At 44.2% G+C, this 16,302-nt stretch overlaps 2 protein-coding genes across 2 annotated transcripts in view; both read right to left on the minus strand.

The window, feature by feature from the left end:
* The window catches only part of COLEC11 (collectin subfamily member 11), a 46,966-nt gene extending 39,491 nt beyond the window's left edge, over nt 1–7,475 (minus strand). Inside the window, exon 1 of the mRNA XM_058800714.1 lies at nt 7,126–7,475. The gene's annotated coding sequence lies outside the window, so the exon portion shown is untranslated. The remainder of the gene's footprint in view (nt 1–7,125) is intronic.
* A 3-nt stretch (nt 7,476–7,478) lies between these two features.
* RPS7 (ribosomal protein S7) lies at nt 7,479–14,446 on the minus strand. The gene is made up of 7 exons (XM_058800716.1): nt 14,364–14,446; nt 13,753–13,834; nt 13,368–13,439; nt 11,697–11,840; nt 10,041–10,105; nt 8,221–8,371; nt 7,479–7,594 (listed from the first exon to the last, which is right to left on the minus strand). The coding sequence occupies exons 2-7, from the start codon at nt 13,825–13,827 to the stop codon at nt 7,517–7,519; spliced, it is 585 nt and encodes a 194-aa protein (XP_058656699.1). The 5' UTR covers nt 13,828–13,834; nt 14,364–14,446; the 3' UTR covers nt 7,479–7,516.
* Nucleotides 14,447–16,302: the final 1,856 nt, after the last annotated feature.

Genomic DNA, 16,302 nt, shown 5'->3' on the forward strand with positions numbered 1-16,302 from the left:
CCAGGGCAAATAGAGAGTATCACTTGTGACTATATCAATTAATACCCTCTGATGAAAAGCTGCTGTATTTGTAAGACTGTAGCTCTGATAGCTACAAAAAAAATCCTGTGAATCCTCTGTCTCCATCCATCTCATGCCACTGTTCCCTCCTCTCAGCTCTTCCAGGTAGTAACATTTGAGGGGTCATGCTCTAAGCAAGTACCCAGTGGGCTGGGAGCTTGGATAACCCCAATATGTGACCTTGAAAACCAGGGCAGGAGCTAAGGGCAGTAGCAGGAGGTCCCTTTCCATTTTCCACATGGGAAGTATCAGAACACAGAAAAGGTTTTAGACTGAGTGCCTAGAGAAAGCTGCAATAGAATCATCTGTGTGTTCACTTCTTTATCACTTTTCAGATCTCTTTTGAGGTGTAGATCCACTCCACTGAGAATTTTGTGCTGTGGTGGGGCTTGCAGTACAAGCTGATGACACAGTACTGATGTACTCTCTTTCTGCTTTGCTCTTGACATTACGTAGCCTCTCTCCCTAAGCCTGGAGAGTGCGGCCTTCTTGCCCATGACAGCTCCTGTTTTGTTAGCCCACAGCACACACTGACCAGCTTTAATGGCAAAGAGAAAAACAGGTACAAAAAGAGGTAGTGATGTCTCAAACTCAGGACTCCCTGTGGACTGCCTACATAGAGGGTTCCATGCTGGACTGGAACCTAGCTACCCTCCTCCACTGCTATGAACTCCTGTATTTTCACACACACCAAATGGTCACGAAGAGTTAAGAACCAATGATCTCTTCCTCGATAGATTACCTCAGTAAAGAAAGGGCAAAATGGTAGAACATGAACGTAACTGTCTAAGGACCGTGCAACTCTAATTTTAAAGTTCATTTTCTATGCACAAGGCCCCATCAGTTCAGTGGGAGCAGAAGGCAATTAGCAGGACTGGGCCCTTGCAGCACTCTGTTGGCAGAAACTTGCCAAGACAAACATTTTATGTAAAGAATGCAGCAAAGTGACTGTAGTCCAAGCCTTTGAAGATCATATTACCATGGCAAAGACAACTCCATTTACATACATATCTACTCTCCCTGTAAACACAGGAAAATAACTTTGAGGCCAGAAACAGAATTCAATGGAGAAACAGCCATTCAGGGAAAGCTGGTAGAAAAGGTAGGACTCAACACTGGGGAAGCAGAAAAGAAAACAAACATAAATGACCAGTGTTCAAAAGGAAAGGGCAAACACTATAAATGCAGTGAAAGAGCTTTCTCTAGAAAAGAGAGAATAAACAAGCACATGGTTTTCTTTCACATGAGAGAGAAAGGCATAGTCCCCATACAGAAGGGCATAAGTAACCTTTTCCCACCCCAAAATCCAGCTGGAAACTGTGTAGCCACATTGGTGCATCATCCAAATCAGGCTAATATGTGGAAACTGGGGTACTGATGCATGGACCGTGTGGGAGCAGCTTAGGTCATCACCAGGTCAGAACAGCTGCTGGTTATTAAGTTCTCTATCATGTTAACATGCCTGTCTGGGATACCCAAGTGTTTGAGCTACCCTTGCTGGAGAGAGAGGGACAGCCTCCAGAGGCCATAGTATACCAGTACAGAGGAACAAGGAGCTCCTGGACAAACTGAAACACAGAAAGGAAGCCTGAAGTGGGTGGAAGCAAGAATGGATAGCTTGGGAGGGGTAGAGATGTCTGAGCAACAAGGGAATGTGTTAGGAAAGCTAACCTGCCCTGAGAGAATGAAATCTGGCCAGGGTCATCAAAAGCAAGAAGAAAAGCTTCTTTAGGTACATTTCTTTACATTTCTTTAGTGATAAAAGAAATACTAAGGAAAATGTGAGTCCTCTCTGCAGGGAAACAGGAGACTCTTTTGACAGGATCAAGAGATGGGACTGTGCAAATCTCATGAAGTTTAACAACACCAAGTGCACTTGGGTTGGGGCAGGCAATCCCAAGCATAAACACAGACTGGGCAGAGAATGGATCCAGAGCAGCCCTGAGAAGAACTTGTTGGCTGATGAGCAGCTCAACGTGAGCCAGCCAAGTGCCCTTGCAACCCAGAAATCCAACCATATCCTGGCCTGCATCAAAAGTAGCATTGCCAGCAGGTTGAGGGAAGCGGCTCTGTCCCTCTACTCCTCGCTCATGAGCACCTACCTGCTCTGCTGCATCCAGCTCTGAGACCCCCAACAGAGGAAAAATGTGGACCTGTTGGAATGAGTCCAGAGGAGCGCTAATGAACATCATCAGAGCTGGGCTGGAGAACCTTTCTAATGAATACAGGCTGAAAGGGTCAGGCTCCTGAGAGACCTTAGAGCACCTTCCATTACCTAAAGCGGTGTAGGGCTAAAAGAAAGCTGGAGAGGATTTTTTACAAGGACATGAAGTCCTTGAGAGAGGAACTTTTTACAAGGACAAGGCAGAAAGGCTTCAAACTGATAGAGGGCAGGTTTATATTAGATACTATGAATTCTTTACTGTGAGACTGGTCAGACACTGGAACAGGTTTCCCAGAGAAGCTGTGGATGCCTACGCCTGGAGATGCTCAAGGCCAGGTTGGATGGAGCTTTAAACAATCTTATTCTAGAGGAAGGTATCCCTGCCCACAGCTAGGAGGGCTAGAGTAGATAATCCTTAAGGTCCCTTGAAACCCAGACCATTCTATATTTCTATACAGCAAGACACCAGTTGGGCCAGCTACTTCAGCTTGATCCACTACACAATTTTTCTTCAACCTCTAAATTCAGGGTAAATACCACATTGACACAACTACAAATGGAATTCTTGGATTCAAACCAAACCAAAACCATGCAGATAAAATCCAACTGGTTGTAAAAGGACAATAAAAAGTTTTTAGAAAACAGAAAAAAATATGCTAATACATTTTGGGAACATCCAGGAAAATTTTTCTACACTTTTCATAGTTAGTTAGCATTATCTTTCTATCTGTAAGAGGATTAAACACAACACCTATTTAAAACACAATGGTTATTAAAAAATCTTAAGAGAAGATGACAAGGCTCCGATTTTCCCTTTGGTTTAGCAAAGCATGCAATGGTATCAGCATTTCCTAATCAGATTTTTCCAAAGGATTAAAATTTCCAATACCCAAACTCTTTAAAAAATCAGTACCTGAGATGAGTTGCAGGAGCTCAGTTTATTCTAGGCATCACAAATGCTGTTCTAGTTATTGAAAGTAAGAGCTGACTCAGTAAGCAGCCCTTTTTAGGCCTCCCAGGACATCCCCCAGAAACTCCAAAAAGTAGCAAGGAGACAGAGCAGATAGAGGACTCCTCCATGGTACAAGCATGCACACAAGCATGCCAAGTGCAACCCCTCCTCTGCTCCCAGGGCAGCACAATGATGTGTCCTATTCCCTTTGCTTCACAGAACAGTATCTGTTTGGCCAAGAAAATAGGAAACAACTTTATTAAGACAGTCCTGGTAAAACACAGCCTGTAGATCTGTCTCTGTGAAGATATCCACCTGCCATCTGAATATCTTCTTAGCACTGCCCCAGCATCTCTGTGGGCAGAGAGCAAAGCTCTCCTTCCCACCTCTTCTGTGCAGTGCATGAGATGTAAGGTGGGAAAAATCAGTGTGGCCATGCCAATACAGTATTAACTTTATTTGTAACTGTGTAAAACCTGGCCTTCTACTTTATTAGCAATGTGGAACTATTTTATTTTTTTTCATAAAAAATTTTAAGCAGCATTCACTGCAGCAATTGTGCTTTTTCTGTTAGTCATCTCTAAAACTAGCATAATCTCCTCAGTGCTTGGATTTAATTCTATTTTTGCTGCTCCAGGGGCAGATCACAACTGAGCCACACATGTTAACTCAATAGACAATAATTAGAAATGTTATCTATTAATCATTTAACAACACCAAGTAGCAACTGCATGACACTAAACTTATGATTTTCCTCAAAATAAGAAAGAGTAACTGGAAGGTAGAAGAGATACATGAACTCAAACTTAACAAATCCAACAAACTTTCTCCTCTTGATGGTAATACATAAATAAGATCCTCTACTTGCATCTCTGTAGGAAACAGAGCACTAGTACATAGATGTTCATGTCAGCAGGGTTTTCACAGGAGCACCCTTAAGGCAGGCAGCAAGGGGCAAGGTAAAGGCACTTTGTTAAAGAGCAGTGAATTATTCACACTGATCAGTGCTGCAGTCAGCCCCTACTGGACACAGGCAAATTCACACTCCCTCATCAGCCTCACCACCAACCTTCATTTTATGAGCCTTTATGACTTTCTGTAATCAACATCTTTTTTTCTGTCATTCTGATAAACGTCCAGTGGCCTAGACAGCACATCCCACAAACTAGAGAAGGTGTAGCTTTTCAGCATTGCTCTGACCTTCAGATGTAACTGAGAATCAAACTCAGGCCTATCACTTGGAAAATTCAGGAAAAACAAAGGAATAGGAAATTAATTATTTCAGTCCATAATGCAGAAGTTATGGGATTTCCTTTGAATGCTGCTTGGCATGAGATCATACACTGAAACTCACCAGCTGTTCCCATTTACACTCAAGAGGGACTACTCAGACATGATGTTATCATATATCAAGTTGCCCTATTAATAAAAGATAGGTCAAGCACTTACCACCCAAAACTTCAGGCAAGTTCTGTTATGCTACAATTGTGACACATCTGTATACCTTTCTGAAGAAAAATCACCAGGGATCAGACCTCATAGGCAAAAATATTTGAAGATATTTTGAAAGAATTCATATGAAATAAATAATTGAAGCTTTAAGATCAGGCGAATGTCTCATGAGCAATTAACAGATGTAAAGCCCTTACTTCTCATTTGGAGCTACTACAGGAAAGAACTTCAGTATATGGCTGTGTTTGCACATTGGTAGTACCCACATATTATTGCTGCAGTCTTGGTACAGAACGCCCCACCACTCTTTCACCCACAGCAGCTGACAGAACTCGTGATCAATCGCACGTTCAGAGTTCAACTGTGCCAGCATGTGAAAGGTATGGGAAAAGTCTAGCATCATCTCACATGGAGTTTGCTTAGGTTAAGGTAACATTTGACACCAGCATTCCAGCAGCCTCATTAGCACTTGACCAGATGGCATCAAACTGACTTTCCAGATTGCAGGCATGCACTTAGTATGCTTGTCAAGGGACAGAGGGAGTTGTCTGACTGTATCACTGACACAAACACACGAGGGAGTCTGTAAATAGAGGTAAACTAAGACTAAAGTCCTTCGCAAGCACACAGCCTTCTATTTTTATGCCACAAAAATTCACCTCGTCTTGTAGTTTAATTGATGTAAAAGCCATAGAGCTTTGACAGTGTTATCCTTTCCCTCAAAGAATTTGCTTATGGGGCCATCGTGAGCCTTTGCATATCATATAGTTCAAGAGGGCTTGCAACAAGAGCCAAGAAAAATCTATAGCCAGCTGGCAATGCCTGGGAACGTTTGCAATCTTTCTGTTCAGTTTACTGGATTTATCCTCCCCCGCTCACCCCCTCCCAGTGCTTCGAAAGAAACTCGACTGACATTTTTATTACTATGAAGAGATGAAACCTGAGTTACATTTCCCTATAAAGCAGGAAATGCTGTCTAGCAAAGCCTGCTGAGGATCACCTCTCCTTGCAGAGGTTACACAGCCCCAGCAGACTCACCAGCCTTTAACTAAAGGTAGTTAACATCTGCTAAGTCTCCAAATACTCCCCAAGCTGCTTCTTCAGCCCACACCAGCCAAGGTCTACTTGCACAGGCTGCCATCTGTGACTGTTTTAGAGGAAAGCTTACTAATGTGTCTGACTCAAGACTATTTTTGGGGGACTAGACAAGGTGGCATTTCCAATCTGAATAATATCCATTTTTGCAATGAAAACTTGAATTCAAAAGTTATGGGTCCTCTACTGTAAGATCTTCTACAATTATTCTCCACACAAACAGACAGGATTCAGGGTTATTATATACCTGCCAACTCCTCTCATCTAAGGGAAGCTGATGCATTCACTTCTGCTGAATCATTCAAGATGAACAATAAGTAGTCAAGGAATAAATAAGAAGTTATACCCCAGAGACAGAAGTTTGAAAAGGAGATAGGAAAAGGCCTTAAGGTAAACAAACTTCTTCAAAGATACAGCCTGCTTTTTGTGCAAATACTGAAGCCTTGTCAGCAAGTAACAGGAAATTAACTACTGATTGCAACAGGGCAGGTTTTCCTTCTCTTTGCATTCCTGGCACCAACAGTAACAGCACAGGGCTATCTGTCCTGCCCTACTAAGTCATGCTTAAATTTTGAAGTCTTAATTTTTCAATGCAAAAGCAATGCAGAACTTGTTTTAACCTTTTAGCTCTCCATAGCTAAAGAGGCATCAAATGGGAAGCAACCAAAACTACTGTAAATGGAAAAGGGAAGTAAATATACAAAGATCCTCAGTGAGTGGTACTTCTCCATCTACCCTCAGGTAGAAAAATGCCAGTTATTAAGTGCTCCTGTCACACAACTTGGTCCCAATTTAGCTCTTCACTTATCAGACTGACTCCAAAATTAGTTGTCTTCTACTGTGATAAATTAAACACTCTTAATACTATGTTTAGTACAATCAGGTAGTTAATTCATGTAATTAGCTCAGAACTTTAAATGACCAACATCACCCTGAGCTTGTGTAAAGGGTTCTTGTTAAAGATACTGAATATCTTTATTCACAGATATTCACCCACGGATACTGAAGTCAAAAGTGTCGTGTTTCTGAGACACTGTCAGCCTTCAGATACTGATGCATCTAGTTCTTCCCCACCTCTCCCTGTATCACTGAGCATGTAGAGAACCATGTTAAAACAATCTAAAAAAATATTTCTGAAAGCAAGATGAATACCTAAAAAACCTGTCATTTTTGTCCAGTGATATAGTCAAGCAGTCAGAAGTAAAAATTCCTTCCCATTTCAGTCTGAAAGGTGAGAAGCTACAGAGCCTGCTTTTAGGTTAAGAACTGGTAAGGAATGCTGCCAATTAGATCAAGTTAAGTTACCTCAAAAATCAACCTATACCTCCCCCACCCCATTTCCTAGGAATTCAAACCCCTTATCCACATGTCATTTCTACACATTTCATAAGTCACACACCACCTGCTAGTTGACTTCTTCCAGTGTCAGGAACAGGTAGGTCTCCAACTGATACCTTGTGTGCAAAACCCAGAGGAGTTCCATTGTTCTACAGTAATTCTCCTTATTTCCCCCAGTTGAGATTTGGAATGCTTAGGTTCTTCAGTATGAATTCTTTTTGCAGGCTCTGGACTCTTTTTGTCCAGTTGTGTTGCAATAGTGCCAAGAAAAACCCAAGAGGGCTACCTTTAAAATGGTAGCTGGGGAGTTAATACTTGGATACACAGGTGTCACTCTCCAGACAGCAGAGAAGTCCCATGAACCAGTTAATCCCCATCTGTGTTTATGGAATTCAAAATTTAAATGAAATTACTCTGTTATATGAATAGTTGTTTATTCAGCCATTTTTTGCATTTTACAGCTGGAATTCTGGAAATTCAAACACCACATCTTTGCCTGTGAGCTTCTTGTACACACCAGAAAATGTTTCCACCTGCGAAGACAAATAAATCTTGCTTATACATGCTGTGTAAACAAGTAACTCTAAGTAAACATACTTAAGGTACTATACTATTTGCCAGTGTATCTCCACTCTGAGGCCAATTATTTTCTTCTATATTAAGGTAGCTGAGGATTTACACAAAAGATACATTTCCTCTAGAGTATATGGGCTCTCTTTGATTTTCAACAATGTGAGACCCTAAGAGCTGAGCAGGCCTGAACACAAGCCTCCCATTTCAGAAAAAGATCAAGCCAAGTGCAGGCTTTACTGAGCACATGTATTTCAGGTCAAAACTAAATGCTTCACATGAAAAACAACAAAAACACAAACCAACCAACCCAAGCAACCCCTATTCATACAAAAAAACCAAATAAAACACTCTATGGTCCCATGAGGGAACCAATATAACTACTTCATAATCCAGGGGCTTTGGCAAGTTGAACTAGAGCTTTAGCCCAAAACTGTTTTGCCTCTATTTCAGTACCTTACTCCAAATACAAACCAAAGCATCTCCACAAGCCAAAAGGCAAGTCTTTTCCTGTATCCCTAAGCAGTCTCTTGGGGATATCAGAATGTCCCCCCCCACTTGCATGAGAAAGTAAGTTTTTTTAATTTACCTTGTGTTCAACATTGTTCTGTTGTGCTTTGTCCAGATGGACTTTTATAAGCCTGCTGCCGTCCAGTTTCACACGGATTCTCTTGCCCACGATTTCACTGGGGAAGACCAGGTCCTCAAGAATGGCATCGTGCACTGCAGTAAGTGTACGGCTGAAATGCCACATTTAGAGCATTAAAACACATCCTCGTGGAAAATTCCAGTTTGACAAGGTTTAAATCTTCCATAGCATGCTCTGGCTGAAAATTCAGGGGCGTTTGCTCTCTTTAATGCCACAGTGTGACAATACAGCACTATCACAGGGCATGCAAAAAGAAAAGCTGAATTCTACAGAGTGCAGAAACTTAATGACTGCACAAGAAAAAGTAGCCAGGTTTCTGACCTAGACCACACACTGATTTGCGGCAAGAGCCCTAAAACATACTTCTATTTCTACACATTTAATAAAAATTTAAATCAAAATCAAACTGTTCCATCTGCAACTCTGCCAGAGACACTGACTGGAAAAGTTTAAGTGGACAAGTATCCTCAGCTGCACAGAGTACATTCATGGGAGACTCAGTTTTGGAAACACCGATTTCTTCACCTGCCTAAACCCAAGCAGCTTAGAAGACCAATGTAATACAGCAAAAGACTAGCTGGCCAATTGAGTCCATACTTAGAAGACTGTTTGAAATCTACATGTGTGTTCCTGAATTGTCCAGAAGTGAGCCAACACGAGAAAAGGTGGCCCAGGTTGTTTTACGTGAGTCTAGATGGATTACTAAGTCTGCAGCATCCTAATCCAGTTTCAGGGCAGTATCACTAGTAACCAACACCTGTGTCTACAGCAGCACTTCACACCTGGCCACACTGGCATAGCTAAGGGAGACAGACATCCACAACAACACAGCAGCCTGATCTCATCTCAGGCTGAGACAGGGGCAGTCCTGCACACTGGCCCTTCCTCATGCAGAAAGAGGCAGCGTGCTACTCAGACACAAATGCCAACTTCTCTAACCACTGTGCAGTGCTAATTTTAAAAGAACACAGGCAGAGTCTTCCAAAGGCAGGACTGCAGCTAAATTAGTATTGTGAAACTTACTTTTAAAATCCATGCCTGAAGACTGCAAAATACAGTAACACATGACACAGGTATAATACTGGGGGAGCAGGGAGAAGCTACAAGACATGCCACATGTCATAAAGAGGACAAGCCTTTAAGACACAGACTTACATAATGACATAGCAACATACAGATGAGGCACTGACATCCACAGAGACGTAGCAGTGTTGCATGTCTAGCAATCCAGTGACTAGATGAGAGCAGGGAGGCCATTTAACACAAATGACTATACTATTGCTATCAAATTCATATCCAGAGGGACTAGAACTCATACCTACACCCCTCCTCAGCCACTCTCTCCCTCATTGCATCCCCTTCAGTGTGCCAGCCTTGACTTCTGCACACAGTCTAACATGTGATGTGGAAGAGGCTCTTCCTACAACTTAAAAGAAAATAGTTCTTGTCAGCACACTGTGGTAACAGAGACAGCAGGTTGGGTTCCTTAAGCCAGCACTGACAGCTAAAAATTTGCTACAGCTGTAGCTGGAAATACAAATAGAGTGCTAAGAAATGCAACACAGTGCCCAAAGGTAACCTTTCTACTGAACACTTTAGCAGTCAAATGACAGATACAAAGCAGTACTTCAAGCAGTAGGAGAAAGGACAAGACCAGCCAATCACTTAAATGACTTCTCAAAAACTCAACTAACCATTACTTGACTAAACTACCAGGCACAAAAGAAGGCTGTCATACTGAATCAGTATCATTTACCAACCTTCTCGGACGCTTTTGCTTGTTTTTTGTGCGGCTTTTTCTTGTTGGCTTGGGCAGAATCCTTCTCTGTTAAGGCAAAAGAACAAAAAGGCATTTCTCAGTATTTGGTGGTTACAATGAACTCAGAAACATGCACCTTGTTCTCCCACACTAGAAACCAATGCATGAAAAGCCAAAAAGGTAGACTTAAGTATGCTGAAAGTTACATCAGCATTAGAAACTAGAGAACTAGAGCTGCCTGCAGAAAGCGATGTGCTGTACTGTTATATTTTTTAATTACTACTCTTGTATTCAGGGCACTGAAATAGCAGACTTGTACTTTATCTCCTCTCTCCAAGAATACAACCACAGTATTTTACTATGTCTCATCAGCACTGTGAACACACTTCTTTGGGAACAGAAATCCCAGGGAATTTCAAACTTCTGTCAGACTGAGCCTCTGGTGCAAACCAGAGTAGTGCACTGAGTTCCACAGACAGCTAGGTGACATCTGAGATTGAAATGCTAGTTTTACTAGTAAGATCTATTGCACAATCCAGATCAAATCCTGGCTTAAATATAACCTGTTCCAAAATTAGGATCTAAGTGTTAGGTCAGTAAAACTTATTTTCTACTTTCCTACTGCAAGTGTAGACATTTTAAAACATTCTAGATGCAGTTTTAGCCACCTGCAGTATTTTCTACCATCACATCACAGCTTCTCCATGACTGTATTCATGATGGGGCTACCATTACCCAAACTGGGTCATGTCATACTCAAAATCACATGTTCCCTTGTAAAATAGATTACTGAATTGATAAGGAATTCTCAAGGGATTACAGAATCACAAAACCTAAAAAAATCACTGAATATGCTGAGTTGGAAGAGATGGACAAGGACCATCGAGTCCAGCTGCTAGCCCTGCACAGAACATCCCCACAAGTCAGACCATGTGCTAAAGTATTGTAGAATCACCTCACAGCACTCAGTCAGGCTGGTGCTGTGACCATTCCCTAGGGGAACCTGTTCCTGTGCCCAACCACCCTCTGGGTCAAGAATCTTTAGGTGAAGTGAACCAGAGGCACCTCATTCAAATAAATCCTCTTGGTCATATAAAGACTCAGGGTAAGGTGCTCTGGCTCTAAGAATTGCATTAAAAATTTTCAGCTAGCTTCATTTTGACCAATTTTCCACTCTACATACAGATCCCTAGTTTGTCCAACCCTTAAGTACTGCCCAGAGATCCCTCCAACACCTTTTCACCTTAGCTCCTGCCATATATTTAGAACTTGCATGAGTTTTTTTTCCTTCCTTTCTTAGTAAATTAAATTTTAAGTGCCTAGATTGCCTAAGTGCAGCAAAGTTTCTATTAATATTTGCTCCCTTTTATTTTAAGCTTTGTATGTCAAACTTCTGAAGGAGTAAGGGTGGCCAGAGCAAAAAGTTATATCCTTCATGAAACAACTTTACATCTCACCAAGTTTCCACTGGTGCCAGCTGAAAACATTTTAGCTAACACCCACCAGACGCTCATTACATTTCCTGCTGGTACAATGAATTACTATCACTGTTACCTTGAATGGGTAATGCAACACTGGAACATGCCTGAGTCTGGACTAGATAACCTCCAGATATCCCTTCAAGTCACCATTTTTGTGATTCTAAGGGGTTTTTTACCTGAGCAATGAACACCACATGTTTTCCACTAAACTTCTTCTCCAGCTCCCGGACTAGCCGCACCTGAATCTTCTGGAAGGACTTCAGCTGAGGAACTGGTACAAAGATAATGATGGCTTTTCTGCCACCACCTACTTCAATTTCCTGAAACAAAAGTACAAAGTAAGCATTAACTGAGGGTTGAGAAGTAATGTTTGGTTTGACCATGAATCCTGAGCACAGGTATTGATAGTCTTGCTTCTGACTCCGTGGGGCAGGGAGTGCATCAGAGAGCAGTACCTGCCTTAATGCTCTACAGAGAAAGCACTGACACAAAAACTTTTATCAGAGTACTTGTTTCGCTGTGGAGGAGTGATTGGGCCATAAATCCCACCACCCCTTTCAGAATCACATCCTCTGAACAGCAAGTCCCATTCCTTCTGAAAGATGAGACTCAGGTGCTAGTGCAACTATACTGAATGTTTACTATCCCTTCTGCATTTGTGCTAATACACAGTTTCAAAAATTAGTTGCCTCTAATGCAGACTCCAAAGTTTAGGGGAACAAATCTTTTAATCTACTGCTTCATGGAAATCACTTCTGTTGGCCACTTGACTAGGACTGCATCCCTACTCAATCAAAACATGTCACCCCTCCAAATACCAACAGGATTACAATACACTAGGACAGGTTACTTCTCCCCTGGTTTGTCTCTCCAGCAGTTAAATCCAAAGTTTGCATAGGCTTACAAGACACTTCTCCCATGGAACTGACTGCAGACACATCCTCATTTTCCAAAAGAATGGAAGGATGGATTGTTCTTCACCAGCTACCTTCTCATATGAGCCAATTCAGATGCCCATGGGAGATTTCTCATAAATAAAATCAAGCAGCTAAGTAAACAACAAAGACTTTTCTGAAAGCATTTCACTAAAGACAGGTGGCATTGCTGTACTTCCAGACAGATGTGGTTTCTTCTGAAGGCCATTCAGCTCATACATGATACATGCTGCTTTCTGCATTCCCAGACTCTTTTAACTCGACTCTAAGCAGTCAGGCTCCTCTGTCTGTATACTGGTAAGGCTGGGCAAAAACCAAAGGCAGCCCAATAAAGTTTCTGATTGCAGTGACCTGCTTCATTGCTGCCATCCAGTCTCCCAGGCTGACAAATTCCAACACTAACTTTCTTTCTCCTTTCCCACCAATTGCCGCCTTCTTTTTCTTTCTTGATGTTTCAGCTGCTTGCACGATCTAAAACTAGAAATGTACAAGGAGACTAAGCTACACTATCAAGTCAGTCCATTGCCTCAATCCATCTACTAACTGCACCTAAGAGATTCAAACAATTTTGTTTTTTATGAAGAGTATTGCAGTTTATGTTTTTAAATTTCTGTAACACCTACATTTCCAGCCAGCATCTACATGCAAAAAGGAAGTTTCACACCCCAAACCCAGTCTGCAGAGACATAAAGTAGAATCATCGTTTTCAGATCAGCTCCTAAGAAAAACACTACTACAGAATCCTACACACTAGCAGCAAATACCAGAAGATAAGCTACAGCAGCACATAACAAAACTATCCCAGGCCACAAGGCTTAAGTCACCATTCACCAAGTACATTAATATCCCCAAAAATTAAACATACACAGAACAAGTCACCACCCAGCTCTTAGTGGAGAAGGTCCAGCCTACCTTAGCTGCTGTGATGTTCAACTCCCGCAGCTGAGCCTTTAAGTCGGAGTTCATTTCCAACTCCAGCAGAGCCTACAAAAGTGAAGTTGGGGAATAATCCATTACACACACTTCAGTTCATGAGAACACCTGAGACCAAAGTGTGTCCACAGTGCCAAAGAGCAGGTATAGACCCTTAACCACAGTCAGTATCAAAGACTTAACTTCCTGTAAGACATACCAACATCCAACAAGTTTAACTAATGGAAACAGAGGAGGACTCCGTTCCCAAATAAAACTAGGAAAGAAAACACGTTGGCAGGATTATCCTCAAAGTTTAGGGTCTGGACAACTATGTCCATAACTTGAAGTGAGCTACCAAAGAGAATAAGGAAAAGCTACGTACCTGGGATATACCAGACTCGAATTCATCTGGCTTTTCGCCATTAGGCTTCACAATCTTGGCGCTAGAGCTGAACATGGCCTTTCTGCAACGCAAAAGAACACTCTGGCTGTCACCAAGCACGTGTCACCTGCTCAAACACAGCCAGGACTCCCCAGTCCGGCTGCGCAGCCACACGCTCCAGAACTAAGCCAGAGGCCGCCCCACGGGCCGGGCCAGCCCCAGCACGCCGCACCAGGGGTGACGACCAGGCCACAGAAACAGCGTCCCAGGGAGCGCGGGGCCTGCCCACCTCAGGGCCCGCTGCAAGGCCCCGGCAGCCCGGGAAGCGGCCCCACCACGCACAGAGCCCCACGAGCGGCTCCACGGGCGAGCGGCACTCCCGGGCCTGCTCCCGGCCCCTCCTCCCGCAGGGCGCCGCCGGCCGAGGGAGGAGGGAAACCCCGCCGGCTGGCCACCCCCGGCCCCGGGCGCCTCGGCGGCCATCGGGCCCCGGGCTGGCGGTAATCGGGCGCATCCCGACGCCGCGGTGCCGCGGGGGGCTCCGCTCCACTCCCGGTCCCGTATCGCGGCGGCCCCGGCGGGGAAACGGCGGCCCCGGCCCGGGCACCCACCTCGCTCCGCGCCGGCCAGGAAAAGGGGGAGCTCTCGCGAGAGCAGCACAGATCGCGGCCCGGGAAGGCGAAGGCCCCGCCCACCCGAGTGAAGCCAGAGCCGGAAGAAGGGCAGGGCGGGCGCTGCGAGCACACCGCGAATCCGCGGCAGTGAAGCCCGAGCGGACATTTAGGGTCCTGGCGCGGGGGGGCGCGGGCTGGCACATGCGCAGTGCCGAGGAGCACGGTGCCCTCCCGGCCCGCCTCAGCCCTTTGCGTTTGCTGCGGCAGGGAGCGAGGGAGAGGCGGGAGACCCTCCTCTGCTCGGCTCTGTCCCTCGCTGTTACGCCGAGCCCTCGCCGTGGGCCGCCCCTGCCGCACGTCTCGCAGCAGAACTTTCGGCCTGTGGTGTCGAAATGGTGTGAAGAGCCGCCAGAATGTCGTCCTTGGCACCGCGGTGCCCTCAGTGTGCGCAGCCCGCTGAGGAAGCGCGGCTCTGCCCGCGCCGCGGAGCTCCCCCTCTCCCTCCTTCCCTCTCCCTCCCGCCAGAGCTGTGCAGGACGGCAGCAGCCGCCGCTCGAACAACAGTGGGAGAGTGGATGGTGTTTTTCCCTGCCCTCTCCGTTACACCATTCCACGTTAATTCAGTGCTTTGGGAGTTCACCCTTTCAGGGCGGAACAGACGTGACGGAGCAGGGCTGGCACAGTCACCCCCGGCCTGCAGCGAGGGGCAAGAGCCGTGGCAAAACCCATGCCAGGGAGCGTGCTGGCATCCCGGGAGCGTGGGCAATCGCCTGCCAGCACAGGGCAGCCTGGCTTTGGTTTGTATTTGCCTCTGTAAACGTGACCTGTCTGTTGGTTCCGCTAAGACAGTGTCCCAGTGATCACAGTTACCAGACTGTTATTAGACTAGAAATAATGCATGAGTCTTCAGCTGTGTTCAGGTACTACTAACTCTGGGGTCTCTGTCATCAGTGGAAGCACTATTATATACTGTGTTATTATCTAACAAATAACACTTGCACACTGATAAATAGAACAAGCTGTACTTTTTAATTTCGAGAGAAGTGACTTGCATGTTGATTCATGTATAAGTGCCTGGCTCTATATCTATCTGAAGTGGAGCTAAAACCATGCCTCAACAAAAAATCCCCATCTTGACATTTCCCTGTTGGCTGATTTAGATTTTTTGTTCAAGGGTAAGTCCCACTTGGAGGCAGGTGTGCAACTCACCTGTCCAGGGATGTTAGGCCCAGGAATGGGGTTCAGAGCACTGGTTCTGTGCTTGGATTCCCTGGATTACTCCAAGAGCAGCCAGCTTAAGCTTGTAGAAACACAATTGCTATTACCATGTAATGCTGTGTGTAGTCTCTCACTTTACAAAATGCAATAATGGAGTAATAAACCCTTGTAAACAAAAAACTGACAGACACCAGCATCCCACACTAAACAACCTTAGCATCTGCAAAATGCAGCTCATCATGTTTTCTAACATTTGTGGACTTTTCACTAAATTTATGATAGCCAGAAAATGGATTGTTCAGTGCTATTTTTGTCCCAAGTCACTCTTCTTTCCTAGCATTAAGTCAATGAATGGGAAAAACTGCTCAGCTCATACTGATGGCCAGGATTAGTATTTATAGAGATTTGGTTGGGCTAAACAATAGTGATCAGGACCTGATTGAAGAGTACCAAAAAGAAAAATAACATGGAATCGTCTTCTCAGTCCAGCAGTATGCACTCAGTTTATACTGAGAAACCACGCATGAGAGGGAGAAAGAGCAGGTGATGTGTGGGTGGATCAAAACATGACTGTTCAGAGCATTAATGAATAAAGATGAGACTATCTGCAGCTTCCCATCTCTACATTGTGAGTGCTGAACAGATCAGGAGGCTGCATAATGGCAACGAGGAAAAAAGGTGTAGAGAGATATTTCCTCTTGGACACTGAATTTATGTT

This window comes from Ammospiza caudacuta, chromosome 3 (genome assembly GCF_027887145.1).
Source record: "Ammospiza caudacuta isolate bAmmCau1 chromosome 3, bAmmCau1.pri, whole genome shotgun sequence".
In the NCBI taxonomy this organism is placed as follows: Eukaryota; Metazoa; Chordata; class Aves; order Passeriformes; family Passerellidae; genus Ammospiza; species Ammospiza caudacuta.

Bases quoted from the DNA above. Each gene is read 5' to 3' on its own strand.
- RPS7 (XM_058800716.1), bottom strand. From the start codon at position 13,827: ATGTTCAGCTCTAGCGCCAAGATTGTGAAGCCTAATGGCGAAAAGCCA. The intron at 11,841-13,367 runs GTAGGCTGGACC...CTTTTGTTTCAG, and splicing joins TGAACATCACAGCAGCTAAG to GAAATTGAAGTAGGTGGTGG. The intron at 7,595-8,220 runs GTAAATTAAAAA...TTGTCTTCGCAG, and splicing joins AGAACAATGTTGAACACAAG to GTGGAAACATTTTCTGGTGT.